Source organism: Prionailurus viverrinus, chromosome B3, assembly GCF_022837055.1.
Source record: "Prionailurus viverrinus isolate Anna chromosome B3, UM_Priviv_1.0, whole genome shotgun sequence".
In the NCBI taxonomy this organism is placed as follows: domain Eukaryota; kingdom Metazoa; phylum Chordata; class Mammalia; order Carnivora; family Felidae; genus Prionailurus; species Prionailurus viverrinus.
The window spans coordinates 118,241,790-118,269,625 of record NC_062566.1 but is presented as its reverse complement, the minus strand read 5'-3'; the positions used below and the strand labels follow the sequence as shown (position 1 = coordinate 118,269,625).

The window sequence follows — 27,836 nt, the reverse complement described above, 5'->3', positions numbered from 1 at the left end:
TAGGTTTAGATGAGGTCATGAGGGCAGGGCCCCTATGATGGGATTAGTGCCTGATAAGAAGAGGAAGAGACAGAGCGCTCTTCCATGTGGGGGCACAGAGAGAAAGTGGTTCTCTTCAAGCCAGAAAATCCTCACCAGGAACTAAATTAACCAGCACCTTGATCATAGACTTCCAACCTCCAGAACTATGAAAAATAAATGTTATTTAAGTCATCTAGTCTATAGTATTTTGTTATAGCAGCCTGAAAAGACCAAGACACCATCCCATCTATCCATAAGGACTCACTGAGCCCCAGCTATGAAGCTTGTCATATGCTTCCTTATGTCCTGGTCTGTATCCTGCCCAGCACGGTTATAGGTACGTACAATACAAAAGAAAGAGATCTAAAGCAGGGCCATTAACTACAAGGCATTTACGGCTTTGTTTTTAAACCCTATGTCCCAGACGATGTACCAGATGCCATTCTAAAGGAATCACCACTCAGAGTTATTACACTCAATTCCTATCAAAACCCTTTTTAATTACATTCTGCTGCAGTCTAATTTCTTTTAAGTCTTGTCTAGTCTTTCATGAGCTAGACCTGTGACCTTATGATAATTGATTTAGTTTATGTTTTGTTTCTGTTTGAGTCACACAGAGCTAGGAAGGAGAGGTGGCAAGAGTGAAGCCCATACTGCATGTGTCAGAGCCCAGCACAGGGAGCAGCAGTCCCCGGGGCATCGCCTCTCATCGCCATGCCCTCAGACAGCCCTCAGCTGCCACCAATGGGGAGGCAGAGCCGGTGCACAGGAAACAGAAGCACTTGTCCAGGCCACACCTGTCAGCTGAAGCACCTGAATTCTACTCTCTGGGCTCCAAGTTCAGGGAGAAACCTCTTGGACATTTTGCTCCAGCCTAAGTTCCAGAAGTTCTCACCCAGGAGGGCCAAGGAAAGGAACCACAATGGGACTCAGTCATTTGTTTGATCAATATTTACTGATTACCTCCCAGGCAGTTACCCTGGGCCAGACATGGGCATACACAGGGAGCTACATGTACCCTAGTGGGGTCTCTACCTGGGGATGAAGCTTCTGGCCAAACCATAAATCCTCATCATTTATTGTATGGTCACTGTTATTTGTGACATTTTAAACTATCATTAATATCCAAACAGCATTGAAAAGCATTTTAAAGATTTTTCTGTTACTAATCAATTATATAATTAGGCATTACTAGTACAATTGGTTATAAATACCTAATGTCATTAATCATAAAAGCAAAGACTTTATTGATTGATATTAATTGCTAATAGCTAAGCAGTAAACCAATTCGTAATCCAAAAAAACTTTGCAGTACTCATAAAGCTGGTTTCTAAAGCATTGCACGCATAGTGGGTGAGTCACTCCCTTGGTTAACATAAAACAAGAGAGTCTATTTGAATGGAAGTTAGTGGCTCACAGCTTGATAAAAGGATACCATCCCCTTTAGAGTAAGTTTACCAACTTGAAAATGCGATGCTGGCTATGAAGCCCAGAAGATGTACATACTCACATAATTTTGTACATAATCGAGGGGAGTTACCAGCCCCTTGAACTTCAAGGGGGTGGGGAGATGGGTCAGTCATCTGGTCCAAATCTAAAATGGCTTGGGTTGCTGCCATTTTAGACTTTTCATGGCTGAGGAGAATAAAACAAAACAGTTTCACCTTCTGTTTTTGTTCAATTTCTTTCCTAAGAGCCTGCCCTAAGTAGATTGGTTGAAGTTTTCCCTTTTTGACAACAGCTGCAGCCAACTAAAATAAAACAGGTGTTGTTATCAATTTGGCTTTTTTGAGTTTTCTCCCAAGATGTATCTTCTCCATAAAATTCTTCCAAAAGCCAATGTCTCCACCAGTGCCTAGCATGTTCTCAATACTCAGCAGATGTTTATTGAATATTCACGTGAATGAGTGAATAAATGAATGAACAAATGAACATTTCAAAGGGTTTGTCCTCTCCCCAGAGAATAATATGTTCACATGTGCGTTATTCAAATACATCAAATTTTTCTATTTCTGAGGTTTTGGTGGGAAGAGGGATTACCTCTGAATTTTCGGTAAACACAATTTTGGAATTCCTGAGAATCGTCTACGTGATTTGAAACCTTATGAATCAATCGAGGTATGTTCAACCATTAATATTTCCTTCAAGGTGGAATAATGAAATTATTTTCCTATAGGGTCATTGGCTCACAGGAAGAAAAATCAATTGTGAGCCACACAGAAATATAATGGAAAAATTGAAAGTCACATCAAAGTTTGAAAACTACCGATTGCCATTTAAAACAACAAAAAAATGGAAATTATCATTATTTAGTGACTACCCCATGCCAGGCACTGTGCTACGAGGCACTTTCTATACATGCTCTCATTTAATCCTCTTCTTGCCCATTTTACAGAGAAAGAAGGCAGTTCCAGGAGGTCAAAGAATTTCTCAAGGTCACATAGCTTGTAATTTCAAATGCAGGACTTGGACCCAGGCTTTTTTCACTCTTTTCTTTATGCAGGCCTGACTCATGCAATACAATACAGGACAATACAATAGGAAGCTTGAGATAAGGCAGAAAAAGAACTGTTGTGAACTGTTAAAACCAACTGAAATAAGAACGACTATTATTAAGTTATTATATCTTATAAAAGAAATAACGCTTTATGGGAAAACAGCACACTAAATAGAACGCCTGCACGGATCTGAACTGGTAAAAAATGCATGTTCGACAAGGATCGAAAATCAATTCAGAGTGATGTAAATAGCTTGCCATTCACAGGGTTTATCTTTGTTCTGATAAGTTATTAAAGTGCACAGTTTTTAGAAAAGAGAATGATAGGGTGAAGAGAAGTTTCCATGGGATAGTCTATCTCTGGGGGTTTTTTAATGTATTTTATAGAAAATAAAATCAGCTATTGGGAGTCTGTGCCAACACAAACATTACCTAGCCACCCACTGTTCAATCAACACATTCAGAAAAGAAACAAGATGACAGACAGCATGCACTGAAAATGTTGTTCAAAAAAAGTCAAAAACATGACCGTCACGGGTCTTTATTTTTAGAGGCCCTTGGGATGGGCCAGAGGATATCAAACAGTGGATTCTGGTGCTCAGACCAGAGTCCCACCCCTGTGTGGCACAGCACCTTGGGGACAGGACTTAGACTCTTTAGAGAGTGACAGAGCACGAGAGTATTCATCATCAGTTTCAGAAGCTTACGAGACAACAGGGGGTGATACGGGGTGCTGCTACTGGGACCTGGGTATTATGGTTTTACCACCGGCTCACACGTCCTCTGAGTCCTGCCGTGTCTCTAACAGTGAGAACGGCAGCGAGGTCCAGCCTGCTGAGCTCCCTGCTCCTGTGGGTGGCCAAGAGCTGCTGCAAAGCCAGCCGGCCAGCAGCCGAACAGATTCGGCCGTGTCAGTTCACCCCTTCCTGCTGAATCATTGTTCCAATCTCTGGGCCCAATGAGTCTGGCTCTGGACAGCCACTCAAATCAATAAGAGTCACTGGCCGTGCATCTAGAAGTAGAGGTGCCCCAACTATTAAAGGGACAATATCAGGTGATAATGACAAAGCTGAAAAACACCCTTGGCTGTGCCTTTGTCTTTTGTGCAAAGTCACCAACACCATCAGGTTCATCAAACACCATTTACTGAGAGTCGGCTTCCACCTGGCTGCCACCATTCAACAGTCTACCCGAGAGACCGTCCCCTTCCCCAAGAAAAGTGCCAGGTTCGCAGGAGATACAAAACACTAAGGTCGCCTATGCTACAAGGTGCCAACCCAAAAGCCATTTCCCTCACCTTCCTGGCTAACAGAACCCCAATTTTGTGCATCTTTCATGTCCCCCAAGGAAGGCAGGTCTCAGTCGGAGAAGGTGAATCATGATCAAGTCTCTTACGTCTCTTGCCAAGATTGATTTAGACTTGGGCATGCGGCCTACTTCTGGCCAATGAGATATGAAGGAAATTCTATTGAGGGGCTCTTTTTTGATAAGGAATAGGAGGGAAGAAACAGGCCCTCTTTGGCATGGGATGTCACCTACTTGTAATAGCAGGAACTGCTGCAGCTATTTTGGGACCATGAGGAGCACTACCTTAGAAGGACAAGCCAGGATGTGGAGATGGCAAAGTAGAAGACAAAAGGAACCTGGGTCCTTAAAAACCACAGTGAAAAGGGCTGCTGGTGGAGTGTTGGGTGGGTGGATGGGCTAAATGGGTGATGGGCATTAAGGAGGGCACTTGTTGGGATGAGCAATGGGTATTATATGTAAGTGATGAGTCACTGAATTCTATTCCTGAAATCATTATTACACTATATGTTAATTAGCTTGGATTTAATTTAATTTTAATAACAATAATAATAAATTATTAAAAAAAAACAGTGCTGTGCTGGATCAGTCAACCTTGGAACAGTCAACACTATCTCTGGCTGTCTTGGAATGTGATATGATACAGGCTACTATCATTTACACCACTTTTAATTGGATTTTTCTGGTACTTGCAGCCAAAAGCATCTTAACTGATACAACTGGTAGGAGCCCCCCCACCTCCTCACTCTCAAAAACCTCACTCCCAAACCTGTCCTTATAGCAGACATGAATTTAGATTTACAAGTTCACTTCTTACACTGCAAATATTCAAAGGTTAAGCCTATTAGTCACTCTCTCCTTACTATGAATTACTCTGGTCAGATTATCTTCCTCTCAAGACCATGCTGTGAGGAATCATAGGGTTGGAGAGGAGAGAGGGACAATAGTGTGCAGCGAGAGGGAAGCATGAGGACACAAAATACCCGCAGTGGTCATAAAAGAAAGCACCAGAAGGCTATGTTTTTCCTCTCCCTTGTCTCCAAGTTTCTGGTGGCTAAGGTCACCCTAATGCCCCCTAGAAATCATTCTTCTCCTGCTAACACACACGACAACCTTTCTGGGGTTTTCATTCCTAAATATAAAATGAAATGAGCTTTCCAGTTAGGCTCTTCTTAGTTTTACAGAGAAGGGTGAGGCCGGGTAGGACACTTTTCCACCAGAGACCAAGCCCAGTGAGAAGGCAGTGCCACTGGTGCTGCTGTGAACGCTGATGTTGGACAGAGGTCACCTCGTTTCCGGCTTCTCTTCTAAAGGCGATGAGTACAGATCTCTGATCAGCCTTGCGACCCCAGCCCCAGCACTGCCTCGGTCACTGTGCATGAGCCACTCTGTGTGTACTCGGCACACAGTTGTCAGGCTGTACTTCCCAAGAAAAGCATCTGATGCTTATCTCCAGGAGGAGGATGCCAAATCTTTATTACCGCTATTATTGCTATTGACCTGACAGCCACCATTACTTAGAGAATGAGGCTCTGAGTACAGAAATGCCAGCAGCGGTTCTCCTAAACCAAGTGAGTCCTGATGGCACCACTGGGGACAGGAGTGGCTGCTGGGTCCCAGGACACCCAAGGATGCTCCGAGGCTCCCAGTTGACTCCCAAGTATGGCTGTTCCGTAGCCACTGACAGGTGCTCCAGAAAACTTGGGTTTCCAGATGGATGCCCAGTGCCACTCGGGAACCCTGCTCCCAAGCCCTGGTCAGCTCCCTTTTCCATCACACAAAGCAGCTATTCCAAAACCTTCACCCCCACCCTGGGCCTCCAATGCCACCTCCTACCCCCTCATTCTCAGCAGATGGTCTTGCCTCCTACTGCAGCGAAAAAAATAGAGGCTATCAGGCTGGTACAACTCAGCTGCCCACTTTCCCTCCATCATCCCCCTCTGCCCCACACACTCATCTGTGTGCAGCCTCACCATCTTCCTCTAGTTTCAATCTAGGCTGATTGGGGCTAATGCTTCCACCCACGTCCTTAGAGCCGAAACCCGAGAGTCTCCCCCAGAATCAGATCTGTCAGTTACTTCTCTTTCCTAGATCTCCAGTCCCCCCACACTCCATGGCCACCCTCCCCATCAGCAACAGCCTGCTCCAGTCCCCGCCTCTAATCCTGTGCTTTGCTCTAAGCACAACATGGTCCTCTCCAGTGTCACGGCCACATCTGAGAAGAGTGTTCTACATCAACCGTCTCCACTACCTGGGGCCTCAGTTTTCTCCCACCCCTTCACCCCATTCTCCTTGCTCCACAGGACTCCCAATAACCAAATCCGAAAGGCCCTTTCCAGAGCTTTACTAATTTTATCTCCAATTTGACAGCACTGAGTAATACTGGCAGACTGTATTTCCCCAAATGGCTGCAACAATATCTCCCACTCTGATGCTCTTCTAGAACCTGGTCGCGCAGAGGGGGCTTTTGTGACTCTTGTTCTTACCAACAGAGTAGGGAAGAAGTAGTGCTAGACTAGGTCATAAAAGTGTCCTGTGCTTTCAGCCTTATTCTCGTGGGACACTTGCTCTTTGAACCCAGCCACCATGCTGTGAGGAAGCCCAAACAGCCACAGGGAGGCCTACTTGGAAGGACCCAAGTCCCTGCCCACAGCCCCCACTGAGCTGCCAGCAATGTGAGCGAGCCACCTGGAAGCAGATCATCAGCCAGGCCCCCTCACTGGCACCGCATGAAACACTGGTGAGTCTCTCTACCAACCCTACCCGACTGCAGATTCATGAGCAAAAGCACACGACCATTGTTTTAAGCTGCTATTTCTTTTTTTTTTTTTTAACATTTATTTATTTTTGACACAGAGAGAGACAGAGCATGAACAGGGGAGGAGCAGAGAGAGAGGGAGACACAGAATCCGAAACAGGCTCCAGGCTCCGAGCTGTCAGCACAGGGCCCGACGCAGGGCTTGAACTCACGGACAACGAGATCATGACCTGAGCCGAAGTCGGACGCTTAACCAACCGAGCCACCCAGGCACCCCTAAGCTGCTGTTTTCTAACTCTCTTCTTGAATGGTTTCCATTGCATGTAGCAGCACTGCTCAGTCCTGGTCCTCCTTCAATCTCTCTGGCCTTGCCCTCTCCATTCCTGCGGGGGCTTATCTTCCTGGGTATACACCCCCCATGACGGTGTTCCTCACAGCTCTTCCCTTGCCCTCTCCTTTTCTCTTTGCCTGACCTTCCTAAGTGACCTCAACTACTCCCCAGATTCAGCTACCTACCATGGGCGTCCCTGCTGTGAAATCCTACATCTCTATTTCCATCCTGAATGCAGACCAGCAGAGCAATCCCCATCCAATCTCCTGACCACAGTATCTTACACCTCACGGTGGTTCCACCACCCGTCCCCCCTTGTTCTGAGGTCATCCTGACACTACTGATCTCATAAGAAACTGCATTTCCCAGGCTTCCTTGCTAACTGGCTTCCATCTAGGTTTGGCCAGATGGGGCAACACTGGCAAAACGCTGAGGCAGGGCCTGTGGCTCCACCTCCCAGGTGATGGGCCCTACGGCTGTGATCGGCCTCCCAGAGGACCGGCTCATCGTGGGCCAGCTCCACTGGGTGGCCCCAGCTCCTGGGGTCCAGAGAACCATCTCTTCTCCTTGTCCGTCCACCATGAGGGTGGCAGAGGCTTCCTGCAGTTGGTAACTGTTTCACCATCCCATTTGTCTTCTCTGCAATTCCATCCCCTGGGAGCCCCATTTTCTGTTTGTTTTTTTTTTTTTTAATTTTATTTACTTATTTTTGGGAGAGAGAAAGAGCATGAGCAAGGGAGGGGCAGAAAGGGAGACACAGAATCCAAAGCAGGCTCCAGGCCCTGAGCTGTCAGCACAGAACCTGACGTGGGACTCAAACCCACAAACCGTGAGATCATGACCTGAGCCAAAGTCGGTCGCTTCACGGACTAAGCCACCCGGGCGCCCCAGCCCATTTTCTGCTTTAAATTCCCTCTGTTGGAAATACCTAGAGCAATTTTCTTTCCTCCCGACTGGACCCTGATGGATACACTGGTTAAAGGCATCCATATTTAATCATTTAAGCCAGAAACGTACAATTTGTTTTATTCTCCTCCTTTTCATTCATGCCAGTATTTGCTACCACTCCATGTAAAGCTGGTCACAAAGTCCTGAAGAGTATGTCCCTCGAGCCCATCCCTCCCCTTCACTCCCATTCCCCTGCCTTGGTTCACAACAGTATTTCTGGTTCCGACCAGTACAGCAGCCCCTCCGTTAGTCTCCCTGGCTACAGTCTTTCTGCCTTCCAGTATATCCTCCAGACTGCCAACAGACTTTTGTTTCTAATGTACATCGGATCATGACATTCCCCTGATTTAAAATTCTTGAGTGGTTCCCCACGGACTACAGCAGAGAATCAGATCTGCTCAGTTCCACAGCAGTTCCATACTTGCTGCGTATACTGTTCTATGCCTTCGCCTGCAAGATAAGGCCCTCCGTGCTGTCCTGTCGACCTCCTCAGCCCCATCTGTAACCATTCCCAGACACATCACCTGAACCAGCTCAAGTTCTCCTCTAAGCACACCCTGTTTCTCCGAGACTCAGGCCTCGGCACAGGCTGGGCTATCCTTCCCCCACCTGGCTATCTCACCGGCACCTCAGTGAAGCACCTCCCCGACCCAGGATGCCCCCAACAGACCAGGCACAGAGTTGACAGCACCGTGCACACACCCCTTTCGTGGAGCTCATATCCCCACACGGTGGCTGTTTGTGTCCAGACCTGCCCTTCTGCTAAACAGGGATGAAGACAGAGCTTCCTCACTCCCGTGTCCCCAGCACCCATTGGTGCCTGATGCAAAAGAGACCTTCCATGTGTGTGCGAAGTTTAGTCAAGGTAAGCTGAGGGAACAAACTAAGAGTCCAGAGTGAGGAAAGGAATGGAAGGGAGACAGCAGACAAGGGGAGGGACATGCTGGCAGGTTAAATGCACTGACCTCCCAGGCCGGGTGCTGGCTACCGCCCAGCCAGCACCTGGCTCACCCTCCCTTGCTCTGCGGACAGAGCTAGAAAAGTCCAGAGACACAGTCTTCCATCAGGGCTTTTCCCAGGAACGTTTTTAGGTAGACAAGCTTGTTCACTCAAAACATGGGAGATGAGCATACAGTCTACGTAAATATTTCTATGTGATCTTCCTGTCACTTCTACATCCCTGGGATGACCACATGCTCCCTTCTGTTATAAATTAACAAATTAAGCTGTAACTTTTCTACCCCCAAGGAAATCACTTTTGGTTCATCTCATTTCTACAACATGCAACTGAGGTCTCCTTGGCCCCAACAGCTGCCCATCATGTTCTGAGACCATCCCCAGATAGTTCCTAGGAACAAATTAAGAAGCACTGACCAACCCAGCCAAGGGCCCACCGCCCCCCCACCCCAGTCATAACATAGTCACAACACTTCCTTTGTCATGGTCTCAAGCTTTCCTCTCCTGCCTTGCTGCTCAAAAGGCCACACTCCACCCAGCTGCCTTGAACCAATGTCACAGGAGCCACCTAGTTTCCAGAGAAATACAGAATGAGGATAAAGGAAAGAGAAAGGGGAAGGCTCTCACCTCCATCAGGAGAATGTCCTTCGAGCTCTGAGCCTGTACCTTTGGATGCTGGACCTTCACAGCCACCGTCCGCCCATCATGCAGCACTGCCTTGTGGACCTGGGCCAGGGAGGCGGCCCCCAGGGGGGTGTCATCAAAGCTCATGAACAAATCATGGATCTGTCAAGAGTGGAGAGAGAATGGAGCAAATAAGATGACCCAGTTCAGTGAAAGGGGCCAAGAGGATGGGCCAGGGCCAGTGCTGCCTGATGCCCCGAAACAGACTTTCTGCTCCACCAGTTGTATGTCAACCCAGCACCTTGCCTGGGCTCCCTGCTGCCATGGAGATTCCCAGCAAGCATCTGGAGGGAGAGAGAAAACACATGTGGAGGGTGTGTCCCCATACACATGCATGGGTGCTCAGAGCACCTCCATTTAAGGCCAAAGAAGTGCTGTCTAGAATGTTCAGAATGGAGTACCGTCTGCTCATTTAATTATGCAACATTGCACCCCTGGGACTCTCATGCGCACACATAAAATCAAGAGTAAGCAGAACCAGGGCACCAGACAGCCCAAGGCAGGGATCAGATATTCCAACCAGCCAACATGGAGAGCTCAAGGGATCCCAGGCTGGAGACTCCAAACTTAACAGCCACCTCTTGTTCCTGCCGGAGCAGCAGGCTCAACATGGGTCCTCAAGCCCACTCTCGGCCAGTGGAGCCGAGACCCAGCAGGGACCACAGGGCCGCACACCCCAGCCTCACTTTTGGCCCCTACCTGCAATGCCACCCAAAGGGAGCCTTGGGCAGATCCCTTGCCCTTTGTCTATGAAATGGAACATGTACTCCTAACTTTTCTGTCTTCTCTTCTTCCTTCCTTCCCTCTTAGAAATGCCATACCAAATTTTCCTAAAGGAAAAAAGTCTTTCTGACTTGAGTGGTCACACCTACATGGTCCAGATATGAATATTCTACCAGATGGGAAGGAAGTCCCCAAAAACCTCTTGCCAAAATGTCCAAGGCTGAAATTCTCACCCCTTCCATTTCTTTAAGTCCCTGTATAGCTTCCCAATCCTGGAAGGTCCAGACATTCTCACACACACACGTAAGTGTGCCCATGCATGCTTAGTCCCAAGGCCCTCCTTCTCATGTCCCCCAGGCTCTCACACCCATTCAGTCTTCTTGCCGCCCCCCTTCTGCAGCCGGCACTCCACCCTGCCCCGCAGCCCCCTCCTCTCCTGGGGCTTCAGCAGTCAGACAGCCCATGGCCACCATCCCATCCCTCTGTTTGCTAGGCTGCACTAGTAGCTTGCTAATCTCCCTCATAAATCACTCCCTCCAGCCCTGTCATCATTTCTGTATCTTTCACTAAACTCCATCCCATTTATCAACATCCTCTGGAGGTCAAAGGTCCAGGCAACATGGGAGGGGCCCACACTTCTGTCACAGGAGATGGGTATGGATTGGCTTCCCTGTCCCCCTTCTTCTTCCTGGGTTTTTATTTGTACTCCTCCCAGTGCCTATTTACCCGCCTCCTTCCCCAACCATATACTTGTCTCTTTCCCTCCCTCCTGAGTTCAAGGCTCCCTGAGGGCCAGATTCTCCCTTACATCAATCACCCCAAGTCTCCCCATACAAGAACCCTTTATTCTGGACTTGGGCTTGGATTGGGAGAATGAAAGAACCACCATCCTGTAAACCTCATCAGAACATCTGCTTCAGGTGGGCAGGGATTTTTTGTCCGTCTTGTTAGCTGTCGAATTCCCTGCACTTAGAAGAGCCCCAGAACCAGTTGGTGCCAAACACATATTTGTTGAAAGACTGAATCCACTATTCTCTCCATTGGAGAGGAACTGAATCAACTCTTTCTTCCTTTTGAAATGGCTGGGCCTTCCTGCTCCCACACTCCTACTAATCCAAAATCCTCAAATGTAAAAGCACATGTCCTGTATGGGATTTACCTAGGTGGACTCCCCCTGTTACTCCAGGGCAGGTATGAGACCCCAGCCTGGTCGATCAGAACCCTGAATACCCTGGGTCACACTGACTGGTTCAGAGATGGACAGGTGACCCAACTGATCCAATCAGACTCAACTGTTTTACTTCTGTTTGAACTGTAGGAGAAGAGATTTTTTTCTTTCTGCTGAAATTGAACGTAAAAATTGAAGTCTGGAGCTATCAGGAATCGCAATAGCAAAAAGAAGAAAGCCGACAAGAGATAGAGAGTGAATCCATGGTTGAGCCCCTTGATCTAGCCATGCCTGAATACCCACCCTATAATTCCTTTTTCTGCTTAAGTCAGTTTGAGTTGTTTTCTGTCACATAGGACTAGAGGGGCTCTGATATTTCTTGGGCCCCATCTGGGGTAGATGAAAGAAACATGAGCATGGTGCCCAGCACCCCCAAGAGGCTCAGTAAACGTGAGTTCCATGGCCTCCCCTCTCTCCTCTCCTCGGTGGCCTCTTGCTGGAACAGAGATCCAGGAATAGAAGGGAGGGAGAGCTTCAGCAATATTCCTGGCCATTACATAATGAAATCAACAACAACTTCCTTTAGAAACCCTCTGGCTGTTCCTAAAGGAGCACCAAGGAGAACGTTTTCTGGAGCATTTCTGTGAACTCAGACCCTCATCTCCCAGGCAGCTGGAACAGCCCCATCTTCCCACTGCAAAGGGACTTGGGGGTCATCTGACCCCACTCCCCACCCCAAGCCTCCACCTGGCTTCCTGGGAACATTTGCTCATTTTCTAAGGACAGCCAGTCTTCAAATGAGTGTCATTGCGGGGACGCTGCAGAGTCATTGCAACTGAAGAGTGACATGGCATCACTAGGGCTGTGTGGCAAGAACAGCTGCCAGGAGCACTCCAGGGAGAGGTGAAGGGAGGAAAGGGCTGAGGCAAGCATATCCCAATCTCCAGGGGGAGAGGAAGCCTGGCCCACCATCTCCCCAGGGAACAAGATAGGGGCCTCCCACAATCCCCTGCTCCTACCAGGGGATGCAGGGGGTCCAGAGCTTAGGATACCACCCAAACTCAGGTGCCTCAACTCAGCACCCTGAACAAGGCCCAGCTGTGAGGACCTGCCCTAATCCCCAATTTGACCGATGGAGGCAAAGAGAGGCATGGGGAATGAAGACGCACCACTCACTCTGCACAGGGAACCTGCTGGGCACATCCCCTCCTCACCCCACCCCTGCCCACCCACCACCTCCCAGGGCTCCTGCAGCCATCCTTTCCCCTCTATCAGGAACCAAGTCACACACACACACACACACACACACACACACACACACACACACAATTGATTGCTAGTGAATGTTCCTAGCTGGCTTACAAAAAAGGTAATTAAAGATTGGTGCTACAGCCTGTAATTAAATATGAATAAAGTATCTCTAAATGGAACCTGATTCAAAGTATTCAGTGCAAGTACTTTGTGCTGATAGATAGTAAGGAAAAATAGACACTGTCCCGAAAGCAGAATTACGCCCCCCACGTGGCTGACACAAACACCACCCCCTCCAGTCAGGCCCCGGCCCCCAGCCCTCTGAGCAGAAAGCCATTAGCGGAGGCCAACGGCAGCATGCACAGCAATTAGAGTGGAGCGGGGCCCTGAGCTGCCTCAGTCCCTCACACAAACCTGTCTCCCCTTCTAGGGCTTTCTTTCCCTCGCTCCTCTTTCTTTCCTGGGGGTCTGGCAGCAAAATCAATTAAGTAAGACAACTGCATTTTAAAATGACGAGCTGTGCTTTTTAATTACTGTCAGCCCATGATTCAAATATACTGATGTCCCTGTCTAGAAAAGGAAAAATAATCAGGAAAAAAGTTTCTCTAGCTTTGTATTATCTGGTCTTTCAGGGTACGTGTGTGTGTATGTGTGTGTGTATGTGTGTGCGTGCAAATGTAAGGGGCGGTGTTTGTTTTTTTATGAGCAGAAAACATCAGAAGGGCAAGAAGAAATGTGTCTTCCCCCACAGGCTCAGGTTAAGACTTCAGTGGGCTGGCGTCAGCTGGGGTCCAGGAAACCGAGGCCACATGACATCATACCCAGGTACAGGACAGAGTGTGAGACTCTCTGGGAAGTTAGGTCTGCCGATTCTCATGAAGCCAGTTTTCTGGATAAATGTTTCCAAAATGCCACACTGGGCAGCCAAGCACTGGCCAGGGTCATCATTTCTCCCAAAATAAGGTAAGAGGGTGAGGATCTTCTGTAAACACCATAGTAGGACTCCTGGGGAGGAGTTTCACGTAAGTCTCTCAGCCGGCCAGCCTCAGGCCCCTCACCAGCCACAGGAAGGGGGATGTCCTGGATTTTCCAAGATGGCCCAAATTCAAATATCCCATCCTGGCGTCCCCATAGTCATGCACATCGGACCTATTCTGGATTTAGTACATCAAGCTACATTGACCTAAGATAATGCCAACAAATCGAACAAACCCACAACTGGCTGGCTCCAGTTGAAGACAGGAGCTTGCCTCAAAGCAGGCAAGTCCAGGCCTAGCTGCCAAGGCCAAGCAGCTCCCACTTAGGAGTTGGGAAGACTGCCCAGGGCACCTGGGGAAGGTTACCATGGCATCAGCAGCAAACAACATCTGGATCTCGAGGTCTAGAGATGCCCCCCTCCCCGTGCCTGGCTGGGTGCCAGCAGCCATCCACTACAGTCTGATGAGGAGAGGGACAAGTCCCTGTACTAATGGAGTAGCTGGAGTGAACCTACCCCACCCTGAGCCTGAGGCAGACAAGACAGGCCCAGCTACCAAGGACTCTGCAAAGCACAGAATGCCTTGAACAGAAAACCCACCATCACATCCTATATGCCGTTGCTTAAAACCCACCCAATCCTTCCTCTTGTCACCGTTTCCCAGGGACCTGCCCCAGGCATGCCTCCATCTCACAGTCACCCTGTCGGCTGATACCCCACTTTGCTGCAATTCCTTCTCCCTGTTAAACATGCCTGGTTTATATCCCACCTGTTCAGGGTCTTCCTGCACCTTGTAAGTAACACATGATGCTGACAGCAAATAGGTGGCACATGGTCCTCTCATTCCCCCTGCAGTGGTTTTAAAATAAGTCCACAGGTACTTAACAACTCCTCCCTTTGAGAGGTGCAGCCTACTGCCCGCCCACCTCTGAGTGTGAGCTAGACTCGAGACCTGGCATATGGAGGAAATTAGTGCATGCCTTCTTAGACATCATCAGACATCCTTCCTGTCCTTTCCCAGAGAGCGTGCTCTTGGGAAAGCAAGCTGCCATGTCATGAGGACACTCAAGCAGCCTGTGGAGAGGCCCATGGGGTAAGGAACCAAGGCCTCCTGTCCACAGTGAACCATCCTGGAAGCAGATTCTCCTTCCCCACTCATGCCTTCAGATGACTGCAGCCCTCACCAACACCCTGCTATACCTCACAGAGAGTCTGAGCCAGAAGCATCCAGTAAGGTCCTCCCAAATTCCTAACCCATAGAAACTGTAACGTATCAAATGTTTGTTGTTGGGGGGTAATCTGTTATGCAGTAATAGCTGACTAATAAGCCTCAAGCATACTCATGCCAGATATCACTAATCAATCACAGCATTCATTTCTTCTGGACACAGATGATGCCTCAGAATCTCTCTCAACACAGTACTCCAGGAAGCCACTACCAACAGATCAGAATTAATATAGGAAACGAAATCAATCTGCCATTCCTTAGCTAAAGTCAGTCAGTCAATCAGCAAATACTTACCTGCAGGCCTGTCACACGACAGAAACCATCCTAGGTACATAAACCAACAAAACAGACACCACCTCTCGCCATGAGGAGGTCTCAGTCTGCAGAATAAGGCAACAGCCCCAAAAAAACATACTTGCTTTTTTAAAAAAAAAAAATTTTTTTTTAATGTTTATTTTTGAGAGAGAGCTCAAGCAGGGGAGGTGCAAAGAGAGAGGGGGACAGAGGATCCGAAGCAGGCTCTATGCTGACAGCAGCAAGCCCGATGCAGGGCTCGATCCCATGAATCATGAGATCATGACCTGAGCTGGAGTCGGAGGCTCAACCAACTGAGCCACCCAGGCGCCCCATACTTGCTTTTTAGCGGGGCCTGCTGGAGGCAGTGCTCCCTGCCCAGTACCAATTCACCCAATCCTGATGGGACTTTCTGGCAAGGTAAGAGGAGACTTCTGATATCACTATGTAGACCCTGGGGGGTCAAGGGAGAGGTCAAGGCATCCAAATGTCTCTTCCTCCCCACTCAGCAGCTGCCCTAACTCAAGCCAGGAATACCCCCACCCCCAGCTTCCCAGACAGAGCAATTTATTATAATAAAAATAATAATGACAATAACAGCTCAAGGACACATAGTCCCTGTATTCCATGGAATCTGTGTTCCTTCTGGAGTTTTGAAAGATCAAACTGTCGGTTCTGCAGAGCCATTAACTATTGCTACTGCCTAGCTGGGAAGAAAGAACGAAGGCCCAGCGGCAGCACCTGAGGCCTTTCTTGACAAGGGCCAACCCCAGGAATTACCAAACAGTGGTGCTGTCTAAATTTGCACAAGGAGGCTGGCACAACACTCAACCCTTACCAGTTTGCTAAAGAGCCTCTAGGTATAAGACAATCGTCCACCTGACTCTGCCAAGGGCATCACAGTCCGACCAAGCTTCTATCCTCCCAAAGAATGGTAACAAGCGGCTGACCGAGAAGTATGAAGCCAGGAGCAGTCATACCCTATGGCTGCAGGCGTGTTCCCTGGGAATGCCCACCAGCTGGCCAGGATAGTGAGTCCTGAGAGGCAACAGGGCACAGTAATTCCAATGCAAGGTCTGGAATTGTAGGCTGGAATTAGCCAATGCAAATCTAATCATAGGCTGCAGGCACTGCCCACACTCAAATTCTGGCTCCATGGTGCACCAGCTTGGGTAATTATACAACCCATCTGTACCTCAGTTTCCTCATCTGTAAAATGGGAATTTTAGTACCTACCTCAGAGTTGTTGTGTGAAACAACACACGTAAAGGATCTAGAATAGAGCCTACAGAAGACCCCCAATAATGGGTGCCCTATCTAATGCCTCCATGAAGAGGACAGAGTGGTATATGAGGAGGGCGCTAGACAAAGAGTTAGCAATTCTAGGCTCTCAGTTCTCTTCTGTCAGTGAGTAAAAGCAACTGTCTTCATTCACCCAGAGACTGTAATGGCCTCCTAACTGGTCCACTCACTTGCATTCCTTTCTCCTCCAATCTATCCACCCCATGCAGCTAAAGTGCATTTTCCAAACATAAGCTGATCATGTCACTTCTCTTTGTTTAAACCACATCGCTAGCTTCCCAGAGCCAAAATCCTTAACACAATCCAGAGTCTGATTCTGCCCCATCTCCTCCCCCTGCCCCCAGAGCTCTCTCTGTCCTGCCCAGATAGCCTTTTTCAATCACCAGCACACTCCCTCCCTTCCCACTTCAGGGCCTTTGCATATGCTGTCGTCGTTGCCCAAAAGGCTCCCCTTTCTGCTCCTCATCAAAGTAACTCCTACTCATCCTCCAAAGCACAGCTCAACTGTCATTTCTTCAGGGAAGCCTCCCTGTGTATATCCTCAGAATTCAGGGTGCCCTTCTAGAGAGCAATTAACATAGCTGCATTCTACCTCGATTTGTATTTGCTTAATCTCCCTCTTTCCTTCTAAATGACAGACTTCTTCCATTTTTGCTCAATACTGTATCCAAAGCACCTCATACATAATTAGTATTCAATAAATATTTCTTAATGAATGCATGAGGTTCAACTTTCCCTATCTCTTCCTGGTGGGGGGACTTTGGGCCTTCCAGCTGACCTGGGGGAGCTAAAACATCTCCCAGAGGCGGCTACTGTTCCTTCAAAGTAGCTGAGGGAGGCTCGCTGGTGCTGGGCACTTCGAGAGCCGCGGGTGGAGGGACTCTATGGAAATGTTGTGATAATAATGATTAATAAAAAGCAGATAAACACCCAGTGTGGTTGGCCAGCCTGGGAAGCCATCCATTAGATCTGTCATTCATTAGAGGTGGGGGAGGGGGCAGTCCAATCAGATCTCTTCAGCTTAAGCAAACCTTCTGTAAATTGTAGGCTGCAGGCGCTGACATTTGATGAATTATTCTTCATAATCCACCGTTGGCTGTCATAAATCTAATCTTTCAACGTTCCCCATCTTAATAACTTGTACAGCCTCACAGGGTGACATGTCTATGTCTCTGCCTATGACAGAGATCTCTGGGATAGAAGAGACTGTGCAGTACAAGGTGCACTATGAAGCCAGGACCTCCACAGCCCGGGCCCAGCCCAGGTAGGTATCCGCAGAGTGACCACAGTATAGAAGCAGTGAGGCAGTGAGACATCCTTGGAGCCATGGGGTGTCTGGGAGCCAAGTGCTTATACCCCATCACAGGGCTGAGAGCCAGGTGGAGTCAGGAGCTCAGCCCCAAGAATCAGGCAGACAACCTACCCTCTACTACAACCTACCCACATGAGGACTCAGCATCTCCTCCTTGAACTTGAGCTTGGTTTGGTATAGCTTGGTTTGGTAAAGGGATGTCAGGACATCTTTGGTCACAGAGACTAAATGCTCAACCATGGGTACTTCCTTACCACTGCATAATGTCCGTTGCCCTCAAAGTGCTCTCAACCTTCTCTCGAGGTTAGGAAGAGGAGATATAATTGTGCCCACTTTATAGAGAGGAATATATTGGCTAAAGGTCTTTTGTTTATTCATCCATCAAATGTTTAAGTGACTAATATAAGCAGGGCACTGTGCTAGTCACCAGGGACTTAATGGAAACTGGGTCCAAATCAGGTACAGCCACCACCCTCTGGAGTCACTACTGGAACCTGAAGTGGTGAGACAGGAATTAATGAAGTCATCAAAGATAAAGGTAAATGGCCAACTCTGATAAGTGCTACAAAGGGAGAGGTAGCTGACCATAGAAGCTGTGTTCAGAGGATTAAACCTATCAGGGAAGGCTTCTAGGAGGAGGTGACAAAGACCTGAGATCTGAAGGCTAAGGAGCCAGTTCAACTGGAAGAAGGAAAGAAGAGCCATCTAGACAGAGAGAAGGACTTGTGCGAACCCTACAAAGGGGAATAAGACACAGTGACATGAGAGCCAGGAAGGAGATGGCCAACAACTCCCAACCCAGAATCCAGGCTGCCTTGGGCCCCCCGGGTCTTCCCCTGGCGAAGTCCTTAACTACAGCTCATGCCTGCAATGGAGAAAAAAGTCTGGACTCTGTGGTTCGCATGCATTTCTGGTGAGGTCCCAGGACTTCTAAAACCTGATGGGCTCAGTCTCCTAAAACTCCAAAGGCCTTTTTCCAATAACCTTTAGATGTTCCTACACCCAAAAAGTAAGGAAGAGAGGAAATAAAGCACAGACATCCTTGCTCACAGTGGCAATAGTTGCTGTCAGGAAAGACCTCCTTAGCCTTTGGGAGGTGCCAAAATGCCACATGGCAAAAGAGCTAAGGTATGTCCCTATGCCTCAGAGCCCCAATAAGAGAGCTCAGGTACCAAAGTCCTTGAGATCGGAGCATGTTCCACCCAGTAAGAAGTCTTCCAGATGTGCTCTGCATGTGACAGCAGCAGTGCCCAGGGATTTTTTAAAGGAAGGCAAACCCAGACTTTCTGGATCTACCAGGAAGAGAAAGCCCACATTTTGGGGAAACCACACACATTCCTGGCTGACCCCAGCGAAGCAGACTGTAAAGAACATCAGCTCTGAGGTCAGCAGCCCTACCTGCCAATATCTAGCCATGTGACCTTGGGCAGTGCTTAGCTCCACTACCATTCTGCAAAATGGGAGTGATAATAACAACACCTATTTTGCAAGGGCATTCTAAGTTTTAAAGGACACTCTGCATCTAGAACAGAGGACAGCAAACGATAGCCTTTGGGCCAAATCCAGGTCAATGTCGGTTGTTTTTTTGTGTTGTTTTGGGTTTTTTTACAGCTTACCAGATAAGAATCCTTTTTTATATTTTTAAATGCTTGGAAAACCCAAAAGAATAATATTTTGTGATATATGAAAACTATATGAAATTTGATTTCAGTATCCTTGAGTGAAGTTTGACTGGGACACAGCACACCCGTTCACTACACGTTGTGGCGGCTCCCATGCTGCCATGGCAGAGGTAAGCAGTTGTGACAGAGACTGCCTGGCCTGCAAAACCTAAAATATTTACTAGCTGGCCCTAGGGTGGGCAGAAAAATGACTCCCCCCCCCCCCCAAAGATGTCCATGCCCCAGTCCCCAGTAGTGTGATTAGGTTAAGGATCTTCAGATGGGGAGAGCATCCTGGATTACCATGTAGGCCCAATGTAATCACAGGGTCCTTATAAAAGGGAGGTGGAAGGGTCAGAGTCAGAGCAGGAACTATGACAAAGGAAGTCCAGATAAAAGGGAGAGAGACTGAAAGACGGCACACTGGTGGCTGTGACGAAGAAGGAGCCATAAGCCAAGGAATGCAGGCAGCTTCTAGAAGCTGGACAAGGCAAAAGATTCCTCCCTAGAGCCGCTAGGAGGAATGCAGCACAGCCAACACTGGAGTTTTAGGCTTTCTGAGCCACAGAACAGTAAAATAATACATGTGTATTGTTTTAAGCCACTAAATTCACACTAATTTGTTACAGCAGCACTAGGACCCTAACCCAGGCCTCTACGGAAAAAGTTTGCTGACCTCTGATGCAGCGCATTAGCCTAACACTCTCAGTACAGCAGTTTCATCCTTTTGTATTTCCCAGGGTGGTGCTGAGGCTAGAGAGCTGGGGGGGGGGGGGGGGGCGGGGGTGAGACAGGAGCTGCCCTGGCAGTGTGGAAACACAGGTCACATGTGAAGCCCAAGCTGAGGAACCAAGAGGACACATCATGACTCTGGTTCTGTGCCAGGCAACACCCAGAACCGGTCCTGTTCCCCCACACTGGGGCAAGGGGCCCTCTGCTCCCCCCACTGCCACGTACACGCTATTCCCGCCCAATCCTAAAACCAGCCTGGCTGAAAGGATAGCCTCCCCTCCTCCCAAGAAGTTCAGTTTGCTTTTGCTCACGAGAAACCACCAGTCATCAGCTCACACCAAAAACCGAAGAGCAGCAGGGGCCTGGGGAGATTTATTACAATAAATAAGCAGGAGGCGCTCCAGTTGTTGAAGTAACAACCTCTCCTACAAACCCGGCTATGGGGAGACACACACACACACACACACATGCACGCACGCACGCACACACTTAGACCTCTCCTTAGATCAGGGTGCTGATGACTTTTTTTTAAGTCTGGAAATCAGGAACCTAGTGCTGGGCGCAACCTCTCAATGCTAGACCCCAAATCACTTAGTCCCCCATGGACCCTCCACCAGCTCTCTGACCACCAACTCTTAAGGAGAGAGGGGGCCACTGTGCAAAGCCCAGCCCCGCAGAAACATCCTTCCCCAAACTGCCAGCAGGGTGACCTGCCGATACTGCCCCACCAGCCCTCTCAGCACCGTGTCTGTTCTCAGACGGCCCCCAGCGTTCTTACCAGAGCCCCTGGAGCCGCTAGTGGCCCTCCCTGCCCCTCAGCCCGTCCCCATTTAATTCTTCCTTGAGTCCTGCTGATTCAGTCTCCAAATTATGTCTGTCCACTCCTCCTCTGTCACTCTTGCCCAAATGACCACAGTGCCTTGTAACTCTCTCCCAGTTCCACCCCTGGTCCCCAAATAGCCACTGAGGACTGGACCATGCCACTCTCTGCACAGAGCCCTTCAGTGGCTACCAACCACGGATCTCCTGAAAGTGCCTGGCACACGTCTCCAGCCACATCTCTTGGTGTCTCTCTGCCCTGCCGCCACCACCCCTTTTCTGTCCCCACACAGATCCATGCTCTTTCCTACCCAAGGGCCTCTGCATTCTCTGTTCTCTCTGTCCTACCCTCCTTCCCCTAATTATCCCTGGTCTCAGCTTAATTGCCACTGAGTCCTTGGAAAGACCCCTCCCCAGACCCCCAAATTCAGAGCACCCTATGCTTTTCTCTCGTGGCGTTCATCACAAGGGTCATTAAGTTTTTATTCTTGTGATCGCTTGTTTAACATCCGCTGCTCCCCTACAACTAGAACCTAAGCACCAGGACAGCAGCTTGTTCAGCCATACAACCTTCCAGCACACACACGACAAAAGCTCAATAAACATCGGCTGAGCCAATAAACGAACAAATGGCTGGTGAAGGCTGCGGAGGGTCCAAACACACGACTGTGGGACAACCAAGCCGTCCAAGCCAAGCACCTGCCCTCACCCAGCCCAGGGCCCCACGTTTCCAGCCACAGGCCCCTCGGGTCTCACTCTGGCTTCAGGCACCTCCCCAAGGTGATGCCCACCAGAGACGACATCCTTAGTTCAGGCCACTCCACCTGCCCAAAATGCCCTCTCCAGGCTTTTGTGTTTGTTCTCCTTCTGAGAACACTCAAGTCCTACTCAGGTTTTGCCTTCTCCAGAAGACCCCAATTCACCCCTCTCTGCGGCCCTATTTGTGGATTCCAAGGACACTTCTAAAAGCGGTAACCCAAACCTCAGGTGACTTTCATCTCATCCTGACCTCCTGCTGAGCTATGTCTCTAGTGCATTCTGTACCTAAGCTCCTGAGCTGTCAGAGTTGTGTGATGAGTCAGTAACTCAACAAGAGCGGCTACACAGCACCTTCCTGACTCTCCTGCCTCGGTTGTACTTCCATGCAAAGATTTCTACCCTCTGAGCGAGCAAACTGGGGTTCCCGTCCCACCTCTGCCACCCACCAGCCCCATGACCTTAGGGAAGATGCTCAGCTTCTCTGGGTCTAAACTGCTCACTTTTACAAGTGAGGGGGGTGTTGGGGTACTTGGTCCCTGACGACTTTCCTGATTCTGTGATCCTATAACTCTTACTTTCCCATGCTGCACTCCCATGATTGTGCCCCAGCCCACACCAGCCTCCTTCCACACACACGCTCCAACCTGGCTGTCCACCTGGAGTCAGCTGACCCTTCCCAGTGACACACAGAGGTGCCCTCACACACAAGGAGCCACCTCCAAAGGGTCACAGGCAAGGCCACTGACGGGCTCTCCTTGAAGCAGGGCCCCCCATGCAGAAACCACCCAGGAAGCCTAACCTAGGACATCGGCTTGCTCCTGAAGCCCCATGAATAAAGAAACAGGCACAGCTGGCCTATTCATAATCAGCATAAAAAATTGATTAGCCCTTTCCAGATTAAACATTATTGTTTCAACGACGAACATAAATCAGCCAGACGTGGATGGCTTGCTTCTCTCTGCCACCAAGGAGCTGCGGCAGGTAGACAGTGCGTGGGGCCCCAGGGCAGTAGGAGGAGATTAGGGGTCCTCCCTAGAGAAGGGCCCGGTTCTCAGGAGGTACAAGGGAGAGCAGACCACTCCTCACCCCCATCACTGGCCCCCCACCTGCAAGCACAGAGGGGCAGCACCTTTTCCAGAGGAGAAGGAGAAGGACCAAACAACCTCACTGCATGCTTCTCAGAGCACCTCCTCAGCCATCTGATTGGTGAGGCAACACAGCACCAGGGCCAGCCTGGGGCTGAAGGCAAGGTGGCAGGCTAGTGTGCTGGTAGGGGAAAGAGCGTGGCCCTCAGAAGCAGGCTGGGTCTCACAGGCCCTTTGGCGTGTGTAGCAGCAGCCTGTGTAACTGAAGCACGTATGTCCCTCCAGTCAGAGACACTCAGGTTCCGTTCCCAGCTGAGCCGCTGTCCTGCTATGTGATCCTGAGTAAGTCACTTAGTATGTCTGAATCTTATTTTTTACATCTGGGAAGAATGGGGAGAGGGATACCTGACTGGCTGAGCTTCCGTGAGGACTAAAATGAGACTGTGTGTTTGAAACATCTAAACACATGTTAGGGAAGGAGAAAACAGTAAATAAACAGTTCCTTGACCTGCCGGGGCTCCCCATCCATCTGTCCCACCTCCCACTCAGGAATTCTGGGAGAAATCATAAACTGCTAGGACACAAAACCTGGGGATAGGCCCAGGTCCCCTTATAAGGAGCAACAGAACGCAGGGGTCAGGACCTTGGGTTCTGGAGTCAGGCCTGGTTTTGCTCCTGACTCAGCCTCGGACTTCTGTGCAACCTCAGACACGTGACTCAACCTCTCTGGCCTCGGCTCACTCGTCAGTAAAATGGAGATAATAGTACTCTCGCAGGGCAACTGTGGGGATTATAGGAGAGGGCACTGCACAGTACCTGCAGTGCCCGCCGATTCCTTCCCAAACTTCCCCCTGCTCCCTGCTATAATTTCAGTATTTGCATCTGAGTCAGAGAGGGCTCTTTCTCCATAGCTGCAGGAATTAACGGCCCTCGGGAGCAACCATCACTATGAAGTTAGGATTCTGGGGTCTAAACACCCAACCTTCTCTCTTGGCCCTGGAGTGGGATGACTTTTTTTAATTTTTATTTATTTATTTTTATTTTAAATAGAGAGGAGGAAAGAGTACACACAAGCAGCAGAGAAGAGCAGAGGGAATGAGAAAGAGAGAACCCCAAGCAGGCTCCACACTCACCAAGGAGCCTGATGTAAGGCTTGATCCCACGACCCCGGGATCACAACCTGAGCTGAAATCAAGAGTCAGACACTCAGTCAACTGAGGGGTGGGATGATCTTAAGGTGAATGTTTGCCACTATTTCCCAGTGTCCCCACAGCTAGTTTAAGGGCACACAGTCACCGGCTGCCTTCTTTTCCCTGAACCATGTTCCTACTTCCCTACTGGCTGCACCTGACCTTCCCACAAAACCACTTCCACCAGAATCCTTTCCTCAGAGTCATCTTCTGGGAGTTCCCAATCAGGATGGGAACCCAGTTGAAGTTGATGATTATGTGCCTTCTAAGGCAGTGCAGGACCTGGGGTTTCAAATCACTGCTTCTGCCCCGGCCATCAGCAGTAAAGACAATCCTCTGGTTCACTTGGACGTAAGGACAAGGCATCAGAACCACAGCAATCACATCCATCCTGCCCATACTGCCAACCTTAGCCCCGAACAGCCTGCAAGAGGAGACCCACTCCCCCTCCCTGGAGGGGAAAGGAAGGCCACAAGTTCTATTCAAGGAGAAGATGAGGGCCCTGCGGTCCGTCTGGCAGTCCCAGAAGGCATAAGGTCATCTGTCAGGGAAGCTCCTTCAAGAGCAGTGGCTGTGGCAACGATTCTCTGGCTTGTGGCCTCCTGACCCACGGCCCAGCCTGGGACGCTCACACTGAGCTTCCAGGAGATGGCAAGGGGAGAAAAAGTGGCCATGCCCCAGCTCTGGGAGACAACTAACATAGCCTCACAAAAGGGAGAGTTCACCTTTACCAGATGTGGAAGAAGAAAAAGGCCTCCATGCACAGCTCCTGCCTTGCACCCCTCAAGCCATCCTGCACGATTGGCTGACTCTGCCCAAAATCAGCCATGGAGGCCTGCACACTCATGCACATGCACATGGAAACTATTAGTTGATATGACTTAACACAGGTTCTAAGACCTGGGGCCTGCGGTGACTCCCCAAAGCCTGTGCATCAAGATCCAACACCCACACGCACTCTGTTGCCCCCCAGAAACCAGGCCCTCCCTGGGGATAGCAGATGCATAGCAAGAGGGGTGGGCCAACACAGTGGGGTGGCCGACTGTGAGCCAACACAGTTCAAAACCTGGTTCCACCTCTTTTAAGCTATGAGACTGTGGCTGTTACTTAACCTGTCAGGGCTTCTGCTTCCTCATTTGGAAAACTGGAATGGCCAAATCTACCAACCTTTCAGAATTAGAAACAGGGTTTCTAACCTTGCAGGGTTAGAAACAATATCTGTAAAACATCCAGGCAATGTGTGCTACACAGCACGTACCACACAAACAGAAACTCTAACATCATTATCATCCATGGACATGAACATCTTTTACGCCATGTTCTGCCTTGCTGCTTCCCACCCCACCCCACCGGTCACCTTGGGGTTTAAATGAGAGGGATGGCATCTTCTCATGGACCCCACCTCCTCTAACCTCAGTGATTTGGTCAGAGAATGGACATCTATATTTGTTTCTCAAGGCTACCATAACAAATCACCACGGATGGGGTGGCTTAAAACAACAGAAATGTACTGTGTCACAGTTCTGGGGGTTAGGAGTCTGAAATCAGGGTGCTGGCAGGACTACATTCCCTCTGAGGGCCCCAGGGAGAAGCCTTCCTTGCTCTTCCTAATTTCCAGCAATCTTCACTGTTCCTTGAGTTTGCAGCCACCACTCAAATCTCTACTGCCACTGTCACTGTCCTCCTTGCAAGGACACCAGTTGTTGGATTTAGGACCCACCCCAATCCAGTATAAACTCCTTAAGTTACCGAATGACAGCTGCCAACACCTCATTTCACATTCTCAGGCTCTAGGTAGAACAGCAATGGGGTCCAGGAGTGGGGGACACGAGGCAACCCAGTACAACACTTAGGCAGAGTCCTGATCCAGAATTTCAGAAAAGGAAACTGGGGTTGCGGAGTGGGGAGTCCCTGCTAGGGGCAAACCTAGGAAGAGGTGAGGTTGAGAGACGCCAAAGGCAGCAAGCGAGTCATGGAGGAAACCAACTGTGAGTGAAGTTGACCAGCAGGATGAACATGAGAACATGAGAGACAGAGAGGAGTGGAAGAGCACCCCAAAAGCCCCACTCAACCCCGTCCCTTCCTAAAGCATGGGTACAGGACACACTAAGTCTGCCCTCTTGCCTCGGCTCATTCATGTTGGGGTTCTGATCCTCGTGACCACAAAAGCACTAATGCCTCCATCTATGACAGCTTGATCTGCGGCCTCCAACTATTCATATGATGAAGCCATCACCTCCAGGAGTTAACCTCCAGAATGTGACCTTATTCGGATATACTGTCATCATAGATGTAATTAGTTAATATGAGGTCACACTGGCATTGGTGTGGGGGAGGAGGTCCCTAATCCAATATGACTGTGTCCTTATGAAGGGGGGCAATTTGGACACAGAAACAGACACGCACACACAGGAAGAACACTAGGCGAGCATAAAGGCAGAGATCAGGGTGGTACTTCTCCAAGCAAAGAATGACAAAGATAGCCAGCAAACCACCAGAGGCTGGAGGAAAGGCCTGGAACAGACTGCCCCTCGCAGCCTCAGATTGAGCCAACCCCACCAACACCTGGGTCTCAGACTCCTGCCCAGCAGAACTGAGACTATGGATTCCTGGTGTTTAAGCCAGCAGTCTGCGGTGCTCTGTTACAGCAGCCCTCGTAATCTAACACACCCCACCCAAAGGGCCTGCCATCCCGCCCTGCTGCTCTCTATGCTTGGGCACCCGGAGCTGTGCTCAGAACTCACCACCCTTGAATGGACCCATCCTTTCCCTCTGCCAATCTCACTCATCCTCCGAGGGCCACCTCCCCCAAGAACCCTCTTCTGAACTTCCCCCTGAACTTTCCCTGCATCAGCCCCACAGCTGAGTGCTTAATTGTTCTCTAATTACTTCCTCTGTGAATTGTTCTGTCTGCCCAGCTTTGGGAGAGAGGGAGGGTGGAACGTGGCTTTGACATATTCTAGATCCCCCACAGCATTGGCAGAGAGGTAAGTACCTATCAGCTGCTCAACAAGTCTGTATTTTCTGGGCGAGCAAAGCAGTCAGTGGTGGGCCCCAACCTTCCCGAGTCTGTGAATGGAGCCACCATAAGCTGAGGCAGTTTCTCCAGCAAACAGCCCAACACAGCAGCTAAGCGGAGGGTCTGGGTCTGGGCACCACCCTGCAGGTTAGACCCCAAAGAAGGGGGACGTGCCGCAAGCATGGTCTGCAGATTGAAGGGGAACAGTGAGTACGCGGATATGACCATCCCAACCACCGTCAAGCGGGAAGGCTGGCTGAAGGATACAAAGAATACCCTAGAATCCTCTTACTATGATGGATCAACTTATGAAAATAGAGCTTCCTAAAGTCCACAGGAGACTCCAAGGTCCCAAGGAGGTGAAAGCCACTTGAGCCCCTCCACGTTTCTTTGCCAGCAAGACCAGCCTCATCTCTGAGAGCTGGCCGTCTCACTTCCAGACAGTAAGCTCCCAGCCCTGAACAGAACGAACAGTCCAGGAGGACGAGCACTGGATCAGGAGTCAGGAGGCCTGGGTTCAAGTCTCGCTTCTCCTGCCACCCAGCTGTGCCACTCTGGGCCAGTGACTTCCTGCTCTGAGCCCCTGTTTCCTCACCATTGAAACACGAGCGTTGGATGAGGTGACTTCTAAACCGTTACAACCCGGGAGTTAGTTACTCCCTTGGGTAACCTTCATCTAAGGCGCTTTGCCACTGAACAATGAAGGCCAAACAAGAAGAGTCAATGTTTGTCAACCCCAGTGGGGTGCTGGATATAATCTGGGGGTCCCAGTCTCCCTGCTTCATTTTGTCCTCACAACTGCTCTGCAGGTGACAA

The 27,836-nt window shown here is 49.5% G+C and overlaps 1 protein-coding gene across 2 annotated transcripts in view; it reads right to left on the bottom strand.

Moving 5' to 3' along the window:
• The window catches only part of ADCK1 (aarF domain containing kinase 1), a 123,066-nt gene that overhangs the window by 33,298 nt on the left and 61,932 nt on the right, over nucleotides 1–27,836 (bottom strand). For both annotated transcript variants that reach the window (XM_047864318.1, XM_047864317.1), the window contains exon 5: nucleotides 9,445–9,603. In XM_047864318.1, the coding sequence (XP_047720274.1) occupies nucleotides 9,445–9,603 (159 nt within the window). The remainder of the gene's footprint in view (nucleotides 1–9,444; nucleotides 9,604–27,836) is intronic.